Source organism: Emys orbicularis, chromosome 2, assembly GCF_028017835.1.
Source record: "Emys orbicularis isolate rEmyOrb1 chromosome 2, rEmyOrb1.hap1, whole genome shotgun sequence".
NCBI lineage: Eukaryota > Metazoa > Chordata > Testudines > Emydidae > Emys > Emys orbicularis.
Window position 1 is genome coordinate 254,149,043 of NC_088684.1, and position 23,501 is coordinate 254,172,543.

The 23,501-nt window shown below is 40.0% G+C and overlaps 1 protein-coding gene across 1 annotated transcript in view; it reads right to left on the bottom strand.

Annotated features, from left to right (window-relative positions):
- CDK14 (cyclin dependent kinase 14) overlaps positions 1–23,501 on the bottom strand; it is a 411,838-nt gene that overhangs the window by 87,932 nt on the left and 300,405 nt on the right. Inside the window, exon 10 of the mRNA XM_065399167.1 lies at positions 14,648–14,741. Within this exon, the coding sequence (XP_065255239.1) occupies positions 14,648–14,741 (94 nt within the window). The remainder of the gene's footprint in view (positions 1–14,647; positions 14,742–23,501) is intronic.

Consider the following 23,501-nt stretch of genomic DNA (forward strand, 5'->3'; position numbering starts at 1 on the left):
TAGCCATCTTATAATGAGGATTCTAAGTGGTGGGAAAACCACATGGCTGGGGGAGGTGACTACAGTTTTTCAGTTGAGCAGATGGTAATGAGCAGAACCCTAGTCTACACTAGAAAAGATTTGCCTGTATAGCCATCCCAGCAAACTCTTTTAGTGGGGCTGGCAATAAAGTGCTTTTCCCTTTATTGTTTATACCAGCGAAATAAGCTACATGTGGAAAAAAGCACTTTTTGGCTGGGATAACGGTATCTACACTAGGGCTTTTGCCAACATATAAATGTCACAAAAACATTACCGCCCCAACTGACATTGCCATGCCGGCAAAAGTTTCTATTGTGCACCTGCCAGAGACTCTATTTAAGAGTGCGGGGCTGATGTGAGAGGGGGGCTGATCATTACCATTTGTAAACTACACGTGCAGGAGAGGGAGGGCAGGAGGGACTCTGCCCAGCCTGAAATGCAAACAAATCTCAGATTCACAGAAGGAGTTGAGATCAGTGTAGGAGAGTGCGCGTCTCAGGACTTTATTTGCAAAGATCCGTAACTCCTGCATGCTTTAAGAGTAAAGATTGTATGGTGAAGACATTTTTTTGCTCAGCCTGTGTTCCTTCTTTTTCTGCCACACCGTCCCCGAAGGAGTTAAACTACAAGCCCAGAGTGCCCACAGCCACAGCTGAGCTCTGGGGAAGCGTGTGCAAGTGACTTGGTGTATTGGGATGCCTGAGGCATTGGTTTCAGGGTCTAGGGCAGCTGGACTGCAGAGTCCCACATGCCAAGGAAGGGCACAGACAAGGGGTGCAAGTCTGACTGTGTGTCCAAGAGACTCAAAGCTAGAAACAGTAACTAAACTCGGTCCAGACCCAGGTGGCTTTGAAGAGCATGGGACCCAGTGACTGGGTCCACTCACAACAGATTGATGAGAAGAGCACAGGGCCAGCCTGCAACACACATGTAAAGGTTCTCTTCCCCCCCTCCCCCGAGTCAGATCACCTACAGAATATTTTCATAATATGAGGTTGTAAAAACATTATGGCAATCTTTAGCCTACAGTAAGGTGCATTCAAATTGAAAGCATGTCCCCTTTAAGTCTTGGATGCCAACTGGTTTCTCAGTTGACAAAGTTATAAAAATGTAACTGTACTTTTTCAGTACAACAAATGACCACTTAAAAAGAACATTTCCTTTGATTTCTCCTCTGGATATGATTACCATCAATGCCATCCTCATTTATGAGAATACATGGCCCTTTGTACTACAAGATCATGACACACTATTCTGTAACAATTTGCCTCATGCAGTCATCTGTTTCATCTCTCAGTGACACATTTTGGAATTTTCTGCAACAGCTATTTGAATTGTGTTTTGCACAGAAAATGCACAGTGAATAATTCTGAACCTACTCTCTGAAAAACAGTACATGCAGTAAACTTTCTTTCTTACAAGTATTTGGAAATAGACAGTGACAGCCAAAATACTGTTCTACTGTGGCAGCTGCCCATTGTTAGAGCAAATAATGTAAAACAGACACATTTATTCCCTGCAACTGCCCACCAAGAAACAGTTTTCATAAGGCCCTAGCCCATTATTCCAGATAATCAGAGAATACGAGCACTCAAAAGAGTAGGAAAGGAAGAAACCAATGAACAAGAGTTAATCACAACACCCTATATTTTGGCATGCTGGGTTCCAACACCAATCACTCTGATATGAACATGAAAGTGCCTGTCAGGTACTTTTCTTACCCTCCAAATTTTTGCTTTGTACCCCTTACAAACATGAACATATATCTTTCCTCTACAGATTTTATCCTCTTCCATTTGGCAAGTGTTGATTTTTCTGAAGTCTTCAATGCAGTTTAAACTTAACACGGCTCTTTTAGTTGTAACTTTTATCTTATTACAGTAAAAAGATGGTGAAAAGATTTGTTTGTTAACATGTGTTCCTTCTCCTGATTTTTTGCTTGGCCCTGCTGTAAAGAGCAAAAGTATCACAATACTTAATAGCCATTGTTTATGCATGATTATTTACTTTTATTATGAATACTTGGTGAGTATGTGGTACAATCTTAAAATGTATATTTAAATCTAGAGGAGAATGTTATAAAATTTTCCAAAGTAGGTCAAATTTAACATCCAAGCTATTTAACTGTTTTCCTTTAATGAACCAGAAATGCAGATGAACTAATCAAACTGGATTAAATATTGGCTCTTCAATACTAGAATTCTCTAAGATCATCTGATGTTTTTGTCTTGAAAGGTGCTGAGATCAATGCCACTGAGTGGGGGACACTCCATTTTACAGAAAGTGTTCAGCACCTTGCAGAATAGAGCCCTACATTTTTTACACTCCACAGCACTAATTCAGGAAACACTTACACATCTATTTAAGTGCATCCCTATTCAAGACAGCACTTCAGTGATTGCTTAACTCATAGCAAGTGCATAGCTCCTATTGATTGTACTGAATAGTGATGCATTCCTGAATTGGGGCCTACGTGATGGTACTGAGACCTTTGCGCTGAAAGTGTGAAATGTGGGGAAATTAAGTTAATCAATCTTGAAGCCCTTCAGGAATCTTGTGCTAATAGATGTGAAATTTCTCTCTTATTTTCATAATTTGTCTCCAAAATCATCATCTAAAATTGTCTAATGATAAACAACAATTTTGGCATTCACTCTGGTGCTCTGCCTACGCTGCTAGCATTAGAATTGCAACTGAGATTCAAGCAAAACAGAAGGTGTGGAAAGTTTCCACTGTATTATGCTTTGTTCCTTTTTTTAAATAAAAGAAAAAAGATGGAAAACAGTTTTTGAAAACTCTATTAACAAATAAAACCACATTTTATTGCTGGATTAAGGAAAAGCACACATAACTTGTATATCACAACAGTGTTTCACTGTAACACAAGGCCATTGTTGGCTTTTGCGTAACTATGAACAGACAAACACTTATGTTCAAATGCCCTACTGAGCCTCCATTTCAATGTGCACAAATCACTTGCTCCTACATTTTTGTGCAATGTCACCTGCGCACACAAATGATGGGTTTTACACATGTAAATTCCATCATCTGTATGAACAGAAAACAGCTCACAAAAGCTCTGCATGCAAAAATATTCAGCGAGTGTAAGTCAATGGAGCTACACTGATTTTATCCCTACCTCCGTGTTTTAAAATGCAGCCTGTAATCATTTCCTTAGATGCAACAGTCAAACCTGGAAGTAAAACAATATTGCTTTATAATTATAGCATAGTTTTCTTTCAGCAAGTAAAATATGGCAGATATGAGATAAACATATGCACTTCCAAAGAAAACTAAAAGTCCGTAGTTTTCCATTGAACTTCAATTTAATTTGTTTTCTTTTGTGGATAGAAAATCATTTTTCACAGGGTTCATTTTTTGCCCTGCCATCCATGACAATGAGCCAAGTCTCTGAAGTAACAGTCACGCTTTGGGTTTCTCTGACAATCAGGGGCTGGATGAAAATGACATCCCTGAGCACAAATTGGTATCTTTGTGTGAGGAGACACCAAAATAGTGGCACATTAGGCTGGGAGATTGGCTAGCTTGAGTGCCAGGAATAGAGTCAAGGATTAATTTATTTTTTAACTTTTTACTCCCTCATGCTGCTGGCTAAGAGCTTTCCTGGTCACTTTTCATCAAATACTACTTGGTATATTTTTAATTTGGAACAAGGTTTGGAATTAGTAGCAGCCTGGCTTTTCCCACCTTATAACAAAGTTGGAAGTATACTGCAGGTGTATTCAGTCTGCAGGTTTAGTTTTAATTTCATTCATGTCTTCCTTGTATGTATCGGAGGTACTCTGACTTGTCTGCTTTTATTTCATTCCCCTTTCCAGGCATGCCTGGGCAAATTTCCTTAATAAGTAGTCAAGGATGACTACTTATAAGCCTCTTACTAGCTTGGTTGGCCAATATTGTATTGACTTAACATATGGTGATGACAACACAGGTGACAATTACACTGGCATAGTGAGGATGGACATATCTTTTTTAACATGGCATACAGGTTAATACCATTCAAAATCTTTCTCTGTTAGAAGGAAAAATGGGTATGTCTTGGGCAATAGTGGATAATAATCATGATGTAGCGTCAGAGGCAAAAGTGAACTGAAATGCTTTAACGAATAATACTGTTTAACTTTCAAAATCCTTAATGGAATGTGAAAAATTTTTAAATGACAAAAATTCATTTAAAACAAATTGGCTCATCCTTTTTTCCTGCCTCATTCAGAATTCTGTGCTTTTCTTACAGGGCTTGGGAACATTGCAAACACTGAGAGCCCTGGAAAGAATTCAGCTTCCTGCAGTGTTTGAGGTGCTGGCAATATAACTGCAAAAGTTGCAGGAAAACATATTAAAACATCAAATGGCTGAACTCAAGTCAAGCAAAAACTAGGACAGTACAGCGTACCGGAGCTTAATCTTGCATCCCTACTCTTGCAAGTACCCCACTGAATTCAATGACACCCATGAGTGAGGGCTATAGGGTCAGGTCCTTTCTTTGTGGTGGGCATGTCTACACATGCATCTGCTAATGAACTGGGATCGCAAACAATTTTTGATCTGCATTTCAGTTCACTTTTAACACATTATCAGTTCACTTTTAACATGTTATCAGTTCATCTTCATTGTTAAAAAACACGGGGTCTTTTTTGCATGTCTGTATAGGACTAACACCCATTACAAAACTGGACTCTTTGTAAGCTACACTGTAGCTAAACAATTGGGCAGTGGCTATACATATAAACATGCTAAGAACAAGATACTCTACTTAGCGGATATTAACTCTCGCTCACTAGACATGCTAAAGGTCTTCCTGTTTCACCTGATATACATACATAGTGTGGTACTGGCTAATATCTCCCACACTGGGCCAGGCAATACCTTCTTTTGGGGGCTGCCATAAACAGAAACAAACATGCAATTCTCTTTTTGAGATGGAGCACAGGGTAGGGCAGAGGTGGAGGGTGGAACAAGGAGATAGCAAAACACAATTTGTTTCCTATTACTGAAGCCCCATTTGGAGTCAGAGCCATTGTCAGGCACAAATAAATAAAATAGCCAAAAATTTTGAAGACCCCCAGTGTGGATCTGATGGTATCACATGGCCTTGAATGTGCACAATGCTGTCTGTCCTTTCACTACTAAAATTGCACGGCCACATAATTTTATCACTGTCATGGAGATGTATAAGGTAAACACTGACTACATTTGGCAGACGTGCTGATCCATAAACCCTGCACGCAGCCAAGTCAGCAGCAAAGACCACTCAAACAATCAAAGGACAAGCCTGGTGTAAGATCTGCTGCCACTGTAAGGGTGCAGAAATCAACTGAATTTTTTTTTAAGTTAAGCAACTGTATCTCCAAAGGTGCAGGATCTGGCCCAGGATATCACTAACCTGGATCTATAGTAGTGTATTGAACAATGGTGAACACAACAGCTCTATGATAATTAAAAGCCCAACGACATGCATGATATTCCTATTGACGTCACTAGTTATGCAGCGGTTGGGGTGCTGTGATTTCTTCAATAGCTGTTCTGCAATCAGAGAAAGTAACTGGAAGGGCAGCTATTCGCCTTTTTTCATCGCTAATTCTAAAAATAAAAATGGTGTATTTTATGCACACTCTATGGCTGATACAGTATATTACTTATTTTTTATTCATTCTACTTACACAATGTGGGGAGGAGAGCTCAACTTTCTGGTTCCTTTTTAATTATAGTTTTGGTTACTCTTGAAAATTGTTTTTTGTTCTCATGAGGAGGAAGGAAGTTGTTAGAGGGAGAAGGGGAAAGGGAACACAGCCCTTCAGGGAAGACTGTATGTTCCCCTGGGAGGGGGAGGGAGGTGGAGAGCCCCTCCTATCCATGTTCCGTCTTCTTGTCCTCCGTACTATATAAAATTAAGAGGGAAGCTGCCCACTGAAAGGGATTAGAGGCATTCTCCTTCTAAATATTCAGTACCTCAGAGAGAAAGAGGTGCAAAAAGCAAAATCCACAAATCAAAAGCAATTTACAAGAGATGAAACATATTCAAGGGAAGAGAAATCAATGCCAGCCTTGACTATTTTCTCAGTTCCTGAAATTTTATTATTTAGATCTAAGCACCAAGACACATACACAAAACAACTGCCCATATTACCAACTTCCAAATGCATCTCTTTATCCTCATAAAAAAAACTAAAAAAGTTTTTTGGAGCAGTAGAAAAGCATGCATTAAAAGTAGTGAGGAAAGAGGAGACTTTGATGAAGTTGGGCAAACAGTGTGCATTATATAGGCAAGCTTCAAACAAATAATAGATAAAATATTCACCCATTGGATTCAGCATTATTGCTGCAAAAGAGGTGTTCTTAGCACAATGTGTTACGACGAGAGATATTTCTGGCCCAACACTTGACTGAATGAGCGCCAGGTGTGCTGAAAAAAATTATTCCAGGCTTCATATGATATAACTGATATGAAGATGTGGAACCACAATGAGATAGCTCAATGGCTTCACAGATGCCTGTTAACATTAAGGTCTCAGTGCAAAGACTAGTACGCAACATTACACAGGTGACATACTCCTTGCAGTTCGTTATATAAAGAACAAATCTTATCCACTTCTGACCAAACACACACACACACACTCCCCCACACCTACTCAAGTTTCATGCTATTCTAAAGGAAAAGACTATTTTTCATATCCAGCACTAAAATCTCAAACACAGGACAAGTCTTGCATTAAAAATACATGCAGAAATTTATGATTTTTTTTTTTGCATCATCTTTTGGGCTCATGCTTCTGGGATGAACAAAATGGGTATAGTTTCCTTTTCATTATTATTTTTAATATCATGCAGGCTGGAACACAGCAGAGTATTATCATTCAAAATCAGGGAGGGGTTCACAGTACTTTGTGGCATGCATGTCAGTGAAGAGAGGGGGTTCTGGCTGTGAACTAGCTTCCCAACTGTGTCATATTACCTGAACTGTCATGAACAAGCCAGTTTATTCATTCCACAGCCACATCCGCACAGTGAGTCTGCATTTATAGTCAGAGCAGCATTTTGATTGTTGCTACCCTGCTTGTGCAGGGAATCTGTACAGTATCAGAAGACCTGTCTTTGTATCATCCCTATGGTGGAAAGTAGTTCTGAGAGTACGTCTGCACTGAAATCGGAGGTGTGATTGCAGCTCAGCTAGGCATACCCATGCTAGCCTTAATCCAGCTAGCAGAGATAAAAACATCAGTGAAGACGCTGTGGCACAGACCCCTGTTTGGTCCAGCAACATGAGTATGTACCCAGGGCTCCAGATGGGCTTGCACAACTTCACTGCTATTTTCAGCCACGCTATCTAGATTAAAACTAGTGCAGGTACAACTACCTGAGCTACAATCACACCTATGGCAGCAGTGTAGCCACACTCTGAGTGTAGCACAAAGGCTAAAAAAGTGCAGTTCACATGTTGCTTATTTTCCAAAAAAGAAGATTTAAGAACATGGGGCAAATTCCTTCTGCTCTCTAGTAACTCCCAGAATCTTGGTTTAGTGAGATAAAGGCAAAAACTACACCTAGCTACTTCTCCCTCTAACAAAAAAACAAAACTGGCACAGAACAGATAGCACAGGAGTCAAACCTGGTCTAGTTTAGGCATATGAATGCTGATGGTGGAAACATAGGCCTGGTCTACACTGGGGGGAGGGGAGGGGAAATCGATCTAAGATACGCAACTTCATCTACGAGAATAGCATAGCTGAAGTCGACATACCTTAGATCGACTTAGAATCACTTACTTCACGTCCTCGCGGCGCGAGATCGACGGCCGCCGCTCCCCCGTCGACTCCGCTTCCGCCTCTCGCCGTGGTGGAGTTCCGGAGTCAACGGCAGAGCGATCGGGGATCGATCACTACCTGCCGATCCAGCGGGTAGTGTACACATACCCATAGATATTAAGCTATCCAGGCCTGATCTTTCAGTGCCACTTAGGAGAGGGAATGCACAGTTTACCCTTTGTACACCGCTGTTCCTGGGCTGTCTAGATGCCATGCTACTTCTCACTGTAATTTTATGCAGTCTTAAGCTAATTTATAATGATTCCCAAAAGCCCAAGGAGTTGTTTCTTTGCTGACTGAATGCCACTTGAAGCTCCCCCTCTGCTTGGAGAATCCTTCAGTAGCTGACTAAGCTTCATACTTTCTTGTGTGTGCATTACGTGAGTATATAGGAATGTTGGATTTGCCATACCAGATCAGAATACTTGTGCAACAAGTCTAGTATCTTGCACTTAGGCCTGGTCCCCACTAACCCCCCACTTCGGACTAAGGTACGCAAATTCAGCTACGTTAATAACGTAGCTGAATTCGAAGTACCTTAGTCCGAACTTACCGCGGGTCCAGACGCGGCAGGGAGGCTCCCCCGTCGATGCCACGTACTCCTCTCGCCGAGCTGGAGTACCGGCGTCGACGGCGAGCGCTTCCGGGATCGATCCGGGATCGATTTATCGCGTCTAAACCAGACGCGATAAATCGATCCCAGAACATCGATTGCCTGCCGCCGGACCATCCGGTAAGTGTAGACGTACCCTTAGTGTAGGCCAGTATGTAATGCCTCAGAGACAGGCAAAATAAAAAAAGTCATGATGCACCTAGCCAATTGTGCAGTGCTGCACATGGGGGGAAAGGAGGAAATCCTGATGACTGCAGGAATTCAGTTCATGCTCCAAGGTTGAGGACTGGTTGACTATATCTTATAGGATTAGAATATTAAAGAGTCAAAAGCACATCTGCACCTATCTGCACCCTTTTTGGTGAAGTGTTTGCTTTGAGAGAGTTCTCAAGTTACTGATATGTACGGATGAGAAAGTGAGAGTAAAGTAGTAACAGTCCACTGACTAAATCAAAACTCTACATAGCAGCTGAGACGTTTGTTGAACATAAGCTCTTTTTGCAAATGGAAACACTGAGACGATCTTTGTGGTTGAGTTCTCTGATGAAGTGGGAATTTTTTGTAATATTTTTATGAAACCTGCATGTGCCTCAGTTTCCCCTATATGCATCAGTTGTTACCTAGTTAGCATACTCTGCTCTCGAGGCAGGCTAAGACACTGATATGAGTGTCACCTAGCTGTCTGGGCCTTAATTCCCATATGAGTGGAGCATCTGAGAAGACAATGGCAAATCCAATCATCAGGACATTGACACCTAGCAACAAAAATGACCCAGAGAGAGATAGACTTTGTCGCCTCTCAGCAGGGGGGCTGAGCCGCATCTTCCCAGCTTGGGCGCTAAGGACTGGGGGAAGGAGGGTATGAGGTTGAAGTATGTGGGAAGCAGTCAGGGCACACACCTAGGAGTTTGACAAAGGAGATCAGATAGACAGGGAGACAGAGCTTGAACAATGCTTGGCTGGGCTCTGGTTACCCAGAAGGGACTATGCTGTAACCTTAATTTCTCTATGCTAACCAAGGACTTCCTATGCTGTGTTCCAATAGACTAATAAACCCTACTGTTTGAAAACGCTAGCTGCGGATGCTTTCAGAGGTGCATTGCTCCCTAAGATTGTATGAGTCTCCCTTAGGGGTCTGTCTCAGTGGGATTTACTGAACAGAACTCACGGTGTGAAACAGGAGTGCGGAAGGCCCAAAGGTTCAGTCTGAGATGGTGAAGCCGCTTGGCTTATGCTGGAGGAAGAGTGAGATACCTAGGAGGGTCTGGCACACTGAAGGGGTCCTCCTTGAAACTCTTCCAAAGCTGGGGCGTAGCACTGAACTTGTGGCTCCGTGACAAGTACTCCTCCATTTTACTTAATAAGCACATAGTTCTTTAAGCAGAATTCTCCATACGTTCTAGTGTCTGAATGAGTAAAACAAATCCACCACAAACTGATAACCGGGGCACAAATCATGTGTACTTTAAAATGGTAATTTGCAACTTTCAGTTCACAGTATATTGATTACTACTAAATCAGGCCCCAATCTGAAATTAAATCCAAGTTTATGCACCCCTGCCAGTGTGCAGCCCTGCTACAGTATTGGACTTGACTTTGGTTCCTGAAGTTGTTTAAAATAAGCATAATATGTAAAAATAGTCCAAATGAAGCACTCTTGTTAAAAAACAACCAAAAGGAAAATCAATGAACAGAATAATGCATGAAGTGTAATTAGAAGTTCAACCTCTTTTCCTAGTCCATTAAATATAGCAGTTTCATTAAACCCCTGATAAATGCAAAGAACTAATACATAAGCATAAATGAACAGAAAGACAGGTTTGGGGATGTATTCTACTCTTGATAAGGAGGAGAAATGGAAGAGCACTTAGAGAATATGCTCTTTATTGTGCACTTGATAATCTGTGGAAAATTAAGGTACCACATATTTTAATTACATTTATATAATAATGGAAAATAGATTTAGAGCCAGCTATTTGAGAAGTACATGGAACTGCTGTTCACAGGCTCACTCTGTTCACATTACATTAAATTTAGTTGTCCTAAATATTATTCCTAAATATTAATCAGTGCCTTTCCTTCCAAAATACAACAGTTTGTAAGAGAAAGAAATTCAATCATATTTCGACTCCTTGTATAGAGTAATGAATCTTACTGATGTATTTTTTTTTTTATATTGCAAGCGGTATGTTTTAAAATACCTGACCTCAGAACACTGCAGAACTAAAGGATCAATGGGAATGGCATATTGTATTGTATATCTGCTTTCAGAACACCACAATATTGCATGAAACCATCCACTGTTGAAGAAGTGAAAAATGTGAACTAAAATTCTCTCCCACCAACAGACGTTGATCCAATAAAAGATATTACTTCACCACCTTGTCTCTGCAGAAAAGCCGACTTTGGCTGGCTGATCTGTATTTCATAGCTGTTATAAGGACTCAGTATGTGGGAGTTAATTGTATTAGTTATCTTAAATAGCAACCTGATTAATTTTGCACTTCAAAGTTATTAACCACCTTAGTGTACACAATTCACTGGAGAATGAATGAATTTAATCCTTCTGTTCAGAAACAAAGGGAACAAGAATAATCCCTTGTTTTATAACTTTTAAATAGATAACTTCTTAAATTCTTAATTATGAAAACGGTATATTAGAGAGGCACTTTAATTACGGATGGCTAGAAGTTTCCTTTACAAACCCCTATTTTAAGGGGATTTTAATTAGGATTTAAGAATTAACTCTGGTTAACCACATGCCATAAAAGTCTCAGTCCAAAAGCTTCTTTTTATTCTTTTAAAGTTTGTACAAGATCAGTCTGACCTAAAGAAACCAGGTCAAAAATTATCCCCAGTTATTTGAAAGGCTGAACTTGTTATTTGCAGCTACAATTTAAAACATTTTTCTTCTAAACTAAATTTGGAAGGCCATTAATTTATATGGTGGTCAGTAGATTTTGGTATTTTACCAAACAAGCCCTCCTCCTCCCCACCCCCAAATAAACAAAAAAACAAAAACAAAAAATCAGCTTGAGAATGACCATAATGTTTCAAAAATTCTACAGATATATACATGCTTGTACTGACCCTGTCAAATGTAGCAATAATTTATATTTTTAAAAGTCTTTTAATTTCAACAAAATACATTATTGTACAATGTCAATAATACTTTCAAAAATCTGAGTATGTGTTTAACATGATCCATGTTTAAAAGTCTCACCTGTTTGTAAGACAGGAGAGGAGAGGAAAAAAGGAGGTGGAATTACATTCCACACTTCCAATGAGTAGTGCACACATTTAATAAAGCAGAGCTTTTAAAATTACCCAATACTTGCTAGTATATTAAACAGAAGTTGGTTGACAATACATTACAATTAAATACATGTAACCTTTCTGCCAGGTGTAGACATCAGCAACAAGGGCCAGGCTCAATATCTTGAGGTTCCTCTTAACAATACAAAACAGGACCAGTTTGAGCCCCCACCCAGTAATCTGGGGAAATTTACCACCACCCCTGGGCGCCTCTAAGAGGCAATACTTTCCCACTCACAAGCACTGACTGTGTATAACAAAAGAGAACTCTTATGAAAAGGGAAAGAGAACTCAGCATTAATTTGGGAAAATACCACAACCACATTTAAAAAGCATGTAACCATAAGCAAACCTGACCCCACAGTGCATTGGATAGTGTCCTTTGTCTCAGTTTCCTATCTTGCAGGAACACATTTGTATTGTGTTGTGACTTTTCCCTGTAACACTTCGCTCCCCACTCCCTCTACTGCACCCCACTCACAGTTAGTGAATACCCAGAGTTCTGAGGTGCATTCACGTGGGTTCACCTCCCACCGCTGGGGAGGGGGCTGGAGTTTGAGCAATGCCTCTGCTGCCACTGCTCCTGAAATGCCACTTTCTGAGGTTCCATCACTTAAACCAGCACTTAGTGATTTCAGCAGGGAGCCTCACAGCCAGTGCAATCTCTGTGGTGTCTTCTACTGTCCTCACACAAAGTCTAAGCCTTAGCCCCTAAATCTGCTCTACAGTGATTTCGACTCTAGGAATCACCAACCAGAAAACAAGGACTCTCAATTGAGTCTAATCAGCTCTGCCATAAAACGCTGGAGAGCAACAGATCAAATAGTATCTAGGACTATTTAGGCAGAGTCCACTCGACCAAGTAGGGAAACCTATTCCCACCTTCTCTTCACTGGGAGTTGGCATCTCCTGTCCCCTGCTTAGCAAGTGAGGTTCAGTTTAGGGTGTCCCACTCAATAAGGGCATGCTAAGCACAGTTCTGCTGTCCTTTACCATACAATAAGGATAACAGCATTTCATTACCCCTGCATTCAAATACTAGAGTGATTTGTAATTCAAAATTAGCCCAAAATCGATCATTTTGGCAAAGCGGCTCCATCTGCTGCGCACCTAGGCAAAGTAGGTGTGTCTATGCAAACCCAATCTGCTCCTGAAGTCTTTTCTCCCAGCTCATCACTAGATGTCAGGGGAGAGCTCATTCAGACCCTGCTCACATACAGCACAGAAGCAGTTTAGTCCTTTACGTTGCAGTGGGTCTAGCTGCGCAGGTGTTTTGACAAGGAAGAAAGAACATAATGTGACTTTCACATCCTACGTTGAGTTTGCAGCTCTGACATTTAGAAAAAGCATGTTTTGCTCCAAGACTGAGAAACTGTGATGTAGAAATCATTGAGGGACAAACAAACAAGGAGCTCTACGCTGCCATTCTTAGAGCCAATTTTCAGAGCTGAACCGTACCTCAGTACAGCAGGTGTCAAATATTAATTGCCCAGGCATCACAGTGAATAGAACACCACACAGGTTTGGTTAGAAGGAAGGCCATACCTTTTACTAGCTATGATGAAACAGAACGAGGAGAGGAAATGCCAGGCAGCTCTTTCCCACACAAGCTAAACTGGAAGGATAAATCTAGTGCAGCTCACAAACAAATGGCTGTAAAGCCAGAGCAATCTTTCAGAGAAGGCTACCACTCAACCCCTCCTGCTAAATCCACCCAGGCATCAGGGCCAAGCAAGCCCCAGATTCCCCTTTTTTGTGCTAGGGCTGAGGTGAAAGGTGCTTCTTTCTGAGGCCTCCCCTGCTTGTCACATAACAAATAACAATGGTCCAATCAGAAGCCAACCAGGCCAGCATTTGGGACTGTATTGGCCACCTCAGTTAATCTGCACGGGGCACCTGCTAAACAATTGCAAAGCTCCCGAGGGCTCTGAAGGAGAAAAAACTCACATAGCTTACTACTGATCTGTGAAATGAACGACATTCTTCCTAGCCTCTTAAAAGGAAACTGGCCAAAACCCAGAGCAAAATGGGAAATCTAGCAGTAGAAACAGGAAAATAACAAAACAACCCGAGAGTGAGGGCTGGTGGGGAAAGAAAACAGGCACGAATGGTAGCAGATCCTCGGAGGAACACTATGAACTGGACTTCCCAATTGTGGAGGTGCCATTAAGCCAAAGAGCTGTCCATGCAGCTCATGAATGGACCAATCAGGCTGCAGTGGTGGGAGTTGAGTACTGCACTTCTCTCTGCTCTGTCAGTTATTATTTGTTAAGTACTTTATTGTCGAATAAAGCATCAGTCAGTGGGAAACACACTCAAACTTTATCACCACTATTTCTGCCATCCTTATGTTCCTTCTCAGTCTTTGTATTCCCTCTGCATTTCCATCCCTGCAGTAAATCTCAATTCTCACCCAACCTTCATGGGCTTCACTCCCACACCATGACCTATTCCATCACATAAAATAATCATCAATAAAAGAGTTAATGTTAACGTTAAAATAGCACAATAATATTAACGGGGGCATCTCTGAGTCATTATTTTAGACTGCTTGCAGATTCAGCATAGCAACACAGCACCTTTTTTTACTGGATTCGCATTTGGAAGCTTTTCTAGCCAGGAGAGCTAGAAACATCTTTTTTAAATGAAAGCTTGGATTCTGCAGAATCTGAATAAGTCATGCAAGTCTCATGATGTATCCCGGCAGATTGGATCTGGCTTGAGGCCGGTTGTTTGACACCTGTGCTCCAACAGAGAAAAGTAAACACTGCAAATAGAATAGCTCCCTGGGGTTTCAATAGCCACATTTTATTACTCACATTTGTAAGGTAGCATATTATGTATATACATATTAATCCAGAAAAAAAGAACTCACCAGAAATATTCGTTCAAGTTGGTCTTGAATGTCTTTCATTCCAGGAAAAGCAGCAACTCCTTGAATCATTTCTACAAAGATACAACCCACTCCCCTATTAAAAAAAAAAAAGTATACAATATTAGATTTTCTTGAGATTAAATAATGAATACATTAAACACTTGTCTCTATCACCAGTATTACAACATCATGACATCATGACAACTGGAATGGATGAATGTGTTGAAAACCAATCCATACCTTTAAATATGTCTCTTTTTCAAACATTTTTTCAAGAAACAATTTCTGTCACACTGATAATATATAAAAAGGATCCATTCACCTAGGGTCAAAACCTTGGGCATCTTAAGTAAGGCCCCACAGCAGCTTTGAAAAAGATGTGGATTGGTTGCAGGAGGAAGAAGGGCAGCAGCAGAGAAAATAACTCAGGCTGAGACAAGCTTCTGTAGTTCCCCAGGGTCTGGCTTTGTCCGTTGGTTCAGGCATTTGTGCATACCCAGGGAAAGCTACAGACCCTCATCTGCTTCTCTTCCCTGTGCTCCAAGGGGGATTTGCATCTTCTCCAAGATTTGATGTTCAAGAGCTAAAAACCCTCTTAGGTATCAGTGGGATGCATGATTTGATAGAACATTTTAATTGTGTTTATTTCAATTACATTTTTTTCTAAATGTACTTATTCTTGTCCATGCACACACATTACATATATGCAATATAGATATACACACTCATTTGTGCACATGCACACGAAAGATCATTTTAACAAAATCTGTCACTCCAACAGCTTTATGTGGAGTTATACATATTTTACATATGCGTTAAGCTTTCTCAAAGGCAACTAGAGGATTTAACCATGTTACTACCATTCCTTTCAAATCCAAGTTGTGTCCTATAGTCATCTTTGGAAGTCCCAGTCTTAACCTTTAATTTAACTTTGTTCTTAGAAGTCGAGTGTTTGGAATATAATCATTAAATATTGTTTTTTTTCTTATTCATGATGCTGATTATTTATTTAGGGAGCAGCATTTAATTTTAGGTGTCTGTGTATACTGTGAGAAGTGTGTCTGGAAGAAAGTCTCCTAATGAAAACAGATTGCATGTTTTCAGTTAAGCGAGGGAATGTCTCACTGAATATTTGCAGATACCACTCGGTAAAGATCACCAGCAGAGATCACATTCTTTACTAAGTTCAGAATGGATAGGCCACTACTGAATAATGCAATAATTTTATTTTAAAGGCAACAGGATATGAGCAGATTTATTCAAAAAGAAAGCTTTTATAATACACCATTATTTTCTGATTCTACTTCTCAAAGATTGAATACCTTATGCGAAGATTTTCCTTTACCTCTAGAGAATAAAGGAAAACAACGGACACAGTTCAGATCCATCCCTAGTTGTATTCAGTCAGTTTGAAAAGAAGGAGATTAAAAAATTATGTTCCATATGCCCTTGTTGGTTACTGAAGGTACTGGATTGATTAAACTGCCACTCATCATTTACTCTGGTTAACGCATCATTAGGCACAGATAGGCACAATATATCTTCGTCAAATACTTATAAACAGTATTTAGATCTCAGGCAAGGAGAAATGCAGAATTCTGGACAGGAGTTGTTTACTCAAGATAAGAAAAAAACCTGAATTTGATCTGGAGGACAGAGGAGTAGAGTTCTATTTTTGCAACCAGACAACAGACATTAGATTAAATTAGTTTAAAATTTTAAGAGCATGTACTGGTATCTACAGACAAGCACTTGATGCATATTTGTATTTGAAATACAATAGAAGATGAAGATTTTAGCAAAGAATTTTATATATTGCCTCTCAAAATCTTACTTGCATATTTAATAGCAATTGACTCAGGTATGAACTGAAAATTGGATGAAGATCTGTAAATTAATTATTAATATAGTGCAATGTCATAAGTGCTACAAGGACTATTTTAGATATTGTTTGACACCATATTTTTTTATCATCTGGAATAATTTAACTAATGTGTTTTTTATCCCTTAACAAATAATGCTAAATCAGGAGGTGTTGTTAAACATCACTGATGAGAAAAATAGAGAGACGTATAGGGCTCAGTCTTGAGGCTGCTAAGCATTCTGGCTACAACCTACTAAAGCACTTAAGTTCATGTTTAATTTTAAGCACAAGCGTAGTCCCATTCACCCAGCATATTGCAGGATTGAGCCCTTACAGAGGAAAGAAATATGGGCGGGAAATAACAAAATAAGATTCCTCCTGGGAAAAGGTAAGAAAACACATCTTAGAAAAAATAAACTAAAATACAGATATACAATAGAAGGAAAATACGTGGAAAGCCATAATGCTAAATAAGGATCTTGGGGTAATGGAGCTCATGCAAGTCAATAGGAGTTTTCCCATTGACTTCAACAGACCATAGCAAATAGGAAACTGAGTATCAGTACACAATATGATAGCCAAAAACATTTTTTTAAAATCAAAAATCAAAACCAAAATGTGTTTGTGTTGTATGAGCACAGACACCAAATCTCTATGTCTGTGTACATTTTCAGGCATCCCAAAACAGGAATGTATCAACAAACTGGGGGGGTTTCTTAGCAGAGCAACAAAAACTATTATATTACTGGGAAAACTTACTTGTAAGGAAAAGATAAAAGAATTGAATATATTATTATTGGGTAAAACAATGAATGGGGGGGGGGGGGAGGGGAATAGGATGACTCTGTACAAGTATCTGAAAAGTATGAAAAACAAAGAGGACAAGGAATTGCTTTGGATTTCACCGGTCCCCAAAACTGAATATATACCAAAGAGGGTAGAAGTAATGAGATGCAATTAAGAAACAGAAAATTTAGGGTGAGTGTTAAGGAAAACTGCCTAACACTGAGGTCAATTATACTGTGCAATAACCTCCCAAAGGAATGGAAGGTCCACTGCTCAAGTCACATAAAACTAGCCTGGATGAAACACTTAAGTATATTTTGCATGGAACTATCTTATCTTGCGTTAAGCGGCAGGTGAACAAGATGAGCTAACAGATCTCTCCCATCTCTAGCTTCTATGATACGAGGTTAATCGGAACATATTTCATATTTCAAGAAGTAACTTTGCTTTTATTGTCTCTCCCCCTCACTCTATACCCACCCCATTATTTATTTAAATATTATTTGTACACATACATACATACCCTATGTCGTCTATGTGAGTAACATTTTCAGGCATAGTGTTTGAGAAAGTGTGTGTGTCACATTGAAGAACTTTGGCAATAGTTAAATAATTTGATTTAGCATTTCCTACACCCTTTGGTGGAGGTCTGAATTCTAATTTGCAAACTGAATTGCTGCGCTTTTGGATACTTGATTCAGGAATCTTTGAAATGGAACAAAATGGGATAACCTTGCAAAGCAAACATGACTGAAACTTAAATGACAGCCATTGAATGTTGAAATGTGTGACTTACCCTCTAACAACAATAAGCATGACTAAGCCTATTGATGTACTGATGATACCATATGTGGCCATCCATCTAATATTGTCCAACCTAATTTCCTAGGGCTATATCTGTCACCATACTACACGGAGTAATATAAAGGAAGAGTTCATGCTGTAGCTCAATGGGTTACTCTGAAATTTGAATTTAGATAACAAATGACTATTTAATGAGAAGCTAAGGTGACTATAGAAATTCCATTTTTATGCAGAGCATTTGTAGGCCAAGAGCCGCAGCTTGTAAAAAATAACTTGTTTGGTTGCCATTGTACAATTTTTTAAGAAATTAATTTTTGTTTTAATTCTGCAGACTTCTCTATACAACATTTGACATAATGTACAAATTCAAATTACAATCAATCTGGATATGAATTTATAAAGCCTTTGCAATATCTCTTTTACGTGACACTTTACCTAAAAACTTATAAAGATTATTCATATCCATTAAAGTTGTTGGGGTCTGTTTTCTTTTTACTTCTGAAGAGGGCCATATAAGTGACTGCAGAGCCATTTTTGATTAACAAATTGTTTTCATACTGATTTTTGTTGTTTTATTTAAATGCAGATTTTAAAGTTTGCGTGGACAACTGGGGAACTTCATTATAACAAACATTGAATATTATTTGCTGAATGAACAGCTTTTCTGTTGCATTCATTTGCTAACAAGAGACCATATTCAGCATCATGTCACTTCAGAATCAACATTCAGATTTTGAAGACCCAGGAGATCTACATCTGGCCATGAAGCTTTACTTCAGATCGCAAGATTTGGCTCTCTGGGAGCAGACATATTTTGAAGCACTAAATGATCACTTTAATACTTCTGATAAAATTACTTAACATTTATAAAAATCACAAGAGGAATAATTCATGCAACTCAGATTTTGTGCCAGTTTTCCAAAAGTGACCGTGCTTTTTTATTATATCATCTGCTTAGTATTTTCTCCATCACCACCAAGAGGCAATATTGGAGTACTGCATGCTTTACTAATACCGAAGGTAAAGACTACAGAAACTCGAAACAATGGGTTGCACTTCAAAAAAACTACATGCTCAGGATTAATAGTGAAGTAAGGACAATTTAACAGATTTTGTTTCAGCTACTTTACTAAACTGGAAATTGTATACACCAATTTTTACCCCCAGGAAAGGCCTTGTCTCAAGACAATGTGTGGATGTATAATACATCTCTGAATAAGGAATCGTAAAGGACAAACTGAATGTTTAACCTTCACTAATAAGCCTGCACCTGCAAGGAAGTGTTGCTTTTAACTACCCCCGATTCATGGAATCTGGTTCTCTGACTGAAATTTCCAGGATGAAATCTGGGTCTCACTGAAATCAATGGTAAAACCACCATTGACTTTAATGAGTCCAGGATTTCACCCCTGTTGTCTATAGGCATGATCTCCAAGGAGCTGAAAACACTCACCTTCCACTGAGGGGTCTAATACCTTGCAGGATTGTGTCACATGACTGAACCCTAAAAAAAAAACTAAATATCATTTGTTTCAGCAGATGGATGTTTATTAAAGGTGAGTGAATAATTTGCAGTAAATAATTTAACAGCTGCCAAACTATGGTATTTACCTTTGGGCCAGGTAGGAGCAGTCCAGAGCTGCACTGACCCAGAGGGAGCTCGGCAAGGGACTGTTCTACACACAAAGTTGCACAGTTTTTCCTGAAGTGTGATGGTGCAGGCCAGGACACATTTGTCTTGGAGATGAAATGCATGGCTTCACAGATGGTGTCTGCAATGCTGGGAATCTAGGTGCCAGCTCTTGACAAAGCTTTAGGCCTGAGCCAAGCACTGACAAATTCATTGCTGGAAACCAGTCTGTTTCACCTGTGTGTTAGTAAGGCTTAGATGGGTATTTGACTTATAATGATGTGTTTAGACTTTATGAAATGCTTGTAAGTTGCTACATGAATTAAGCTCACTTATAATATCTGTATCACATATTATAAGGTAATATTAAAGGTTTTGCTTTGTAACTGTAAAAAAATGTTTGCTCTAAAACTGTGAACCCAGTCAGGAGGGATTGTTTCCTGCCCATCAAGAAGGCCTATCAAAACTAAATGAGCCATTGTGGGACATCACAATACAAAGACTTTGTTAATTACTCCTTACTACCATGAAGAGGCTACATGCAAAAGGGCTCATCCCATGGGCTTGAAGTCTGGAAGAAGGAAATAAAAATATCTGACAAGGAAATTTTTCATCTCTTTTGTTGTCTGGACTCTCACAGGGCCAGAGCTATGACACAGAAACAGAGATCCCCAGGGTCAACCTGGGTTAGCCCTAAAAGATATTCAGAGCTGATAGATTACTACAGTTCTTTCACCTTTTGGAACCACAGACTGTAGCTCATTTGTGTATATATGCTTGCCTGCTTTAACGTTGTAATAACTCATTTCTTTTCTTAGTTAATAAATCCTTAGATAGTTTACTATAGGATTGGCTTCAAGCATTGTCTTTGGTGTGAGATCTAAGGCACAAAATGACCTGGGGTAAGTGACTGGTCCTTTGGGACTAGGAGTAACTTGAATACCATTAACTTGGGTTTGAATAGAGACTGGGAGTGGCTGGGTCATATTGAATCTATTTCCCCACGTTAAGTATCCTCACACCTTCTTGTCAACTGTCTAAAATGGGCCATTAGGAAGGAATAATGAAATCCACAAATACAAAATAGGGAAAAAGCTGGCAAGGTGGTAGTACTGCTGAAACGGATCTGGGGGTTATAGTGAATCACACATTGAATATGAGTCAACAATGTGAAGCAGTTGCAAAAAAAGGGGGGGGGAGGCTAATATTCTGGGATGTATTAACAGCAGTGTTATACATAAGACACAAGAGGTAATTGTCCCGCTGTATTCAGCACTGGTGAGGCTTCAGCTAGAGTAATGTGTCCAGTTCTGGGCATCACACTTTAAGAAAGATGTGGACAAATTGGAGAGAATCCAGAGAAGAACAACACAAATGATAAAAGGTTTAGAAAACATGAGCTATGAGGAAAGGTTAAGAAAACTGAGCATGTTTAGTCTTGAGAAAAGATGACTGAGGAAGGACCTCATAACAGTCTTCAAATGTATTAAGGGCTGTTATAAAGAGGATGGTGATCAATTGTTCGCTATGTCCACTGAAGGTAGGACAAGAAATCATCAGCTTAATCTGAAGCAATGGAGATTTAAGTTAGTTATTAGGAAAAGCTTTTTAACTATAAGGTAGTTAACCACTGGAATAGGCTTCTCAGGGAGATTGTGGAATCCCCATCATCTAACCTGTTCTTAAAAACTTCCAGACACCAGTCAAAAATGGTCTACATATACTTGGTCCTTCCTCTATGCAGGGAGCTGGACTAATTTACATCTTGAGGACTCTGATGGGGTGTGTTCCCCTCACTCGCCCTGAATGGGGTTAATGTAGGCCAGAGAGACCCAATTAACCTATTAGGCTGCAAGCTGGGGTATAGTTAGGCTGAGAGGAAAACCCTAATTAGGGGAAGCTCATGTGTGCAGGAACAGGCAGGGCTTCTATAAAGCCAGGGAGCTGGTAGCAGACGGGGGTTGCAGGGAATTGGTCTGCAGTTATTCCGTGGGGGAAGGGAGGTGTGTTTGGGGCTATAGAATTTATTCTGCAGTTACTCCCTGGGAGAGGCAGTTTAAGCTGGCAAACCCCACTGGGGGCAATAGGGCGAAGTGTAGGAAGGGCTCAGGGAAAACACAGCAAGGTTTAGGTGCAGACCTTACCTGCTGCTTAGAGGGTCACCCGGCTGGAACCTGGAGTAGAGGCTGGAACCCGGGTGGGCCTGGGTTCCCCTACCAGCCACTGGGAAAGTGGCACCATCAGAGCAGAGAATGAGAAGACTGCCTGAGACAATTTGTAAGGAAAGACTTTGATACCCTGGAAGGGGAGGACTATAGTGACCTGGCCAGAGGGCCAACCCACGAAGACAGAGCACCTTGAATCACAGAGAGCAAGAGAGAGACAGCAGGGCATGCAGTGAGCTGTGGAAGGGGGTGTTGGACCTGCAAAAAGCTGCTCCCCAGAGTGGCCAGGAGGAGCCCCTAGCAGTGAGTAGACCCCGTGACAAGGATCCTTCCAGCCATACATTTATTATTCTGATTCTATGCTTATTCAAAACAACTGCATGCTCATATATCATGGTATTAATTAATAAAACTGTTCAGAAAAGGAGGTGGTTTTGTTTTTAATGGTGAAAAATTTCAATCAAAATCCAAAACATTTTGATTCAGAAATGTTGCTGCAGTTGCTTATGGCCGTTGTCACTTGGATGCCTCATGCTTCCATTCTCTTCTATGGGCTGTGCTCCCGGGTCAGACTACATCTCCTGTGATTGCCTCCCCTCTTGGAGAGGGGAGACAGTAACACCTGGCTGTCGTGCATCATGGGCAATGTTTTCCAGCCAAGGAGCCTGGCCCATTGTAGGTGAATGGGGATAGGAGGCAACCAAACCACAACTCCCATGGGGGAGTACATTCGAATAAAAAATATTTGGACTTTTCAACAAAATGACATTTTGTTGATGAAAAATTTTAAATTTCACAAAACAAAGTTCATTTAGTCAAAAATTCAGTTTTTCACGAGGTAAAATTTTAGTTCTGAAGGGTGTGATCAAATTCTTTTCTGGCTCATTTAACTGCCTAAAAACTAAGGCTCTGAAGAGTGGTTCTGTGGTTCCCCTCCCCCTGCTGCACTGTTCCATTCCAAATAAAATATACCCCGTTTGCAAAATCACTTTGTGTGTGCATCTGTGTAAGTAAACTCGATTGCTCAGATTCTGAGAAACAGAACACAGAAGGGCTCAAGCGCAACTGAGGTGAATGTCATTTTAAATTGAGCAGCATTTGCCCAGCAAAATTTTCCTATTGAAAGTATGTTTCCTATTCTTAGGAAGTTTTTGTTTTTAAGTTTCCTTTGTGTAATAAGGAGATTTCAAAACTGAATTCTCTGCTATGTATAAAACATCTCTAAAGTTGACACACCTTTGTTGATAGATCTGGTAAATGTGTAATTCCGAACTAAAGACAATATTCTTCAGGAACAGGAAACTAAAATTAAATGTCTTTCCAACAGCTAAGCACAAAAGAGGCTTCTCACATGAACCTGACCCTGGGAGAATTTTCCAGTCACAGATTAATTCATCTGATAAAACTGCTCATTGTCAGTGTCTGCTCCAGAAGTTTAATTAACAATATCTTGATGGTTATCACAGCATCCTGACCTCTTAAAGATTAGCATTTCTCTGGAGTAGAACTTGTTATGATAGAGAGCATCAAGGGCAAAAGAAGCAATTTTTTCTGCTGTTGTCTCTCTCTTTCGGGCCTCAAACAACTAGTGCTTCACAGTGTACT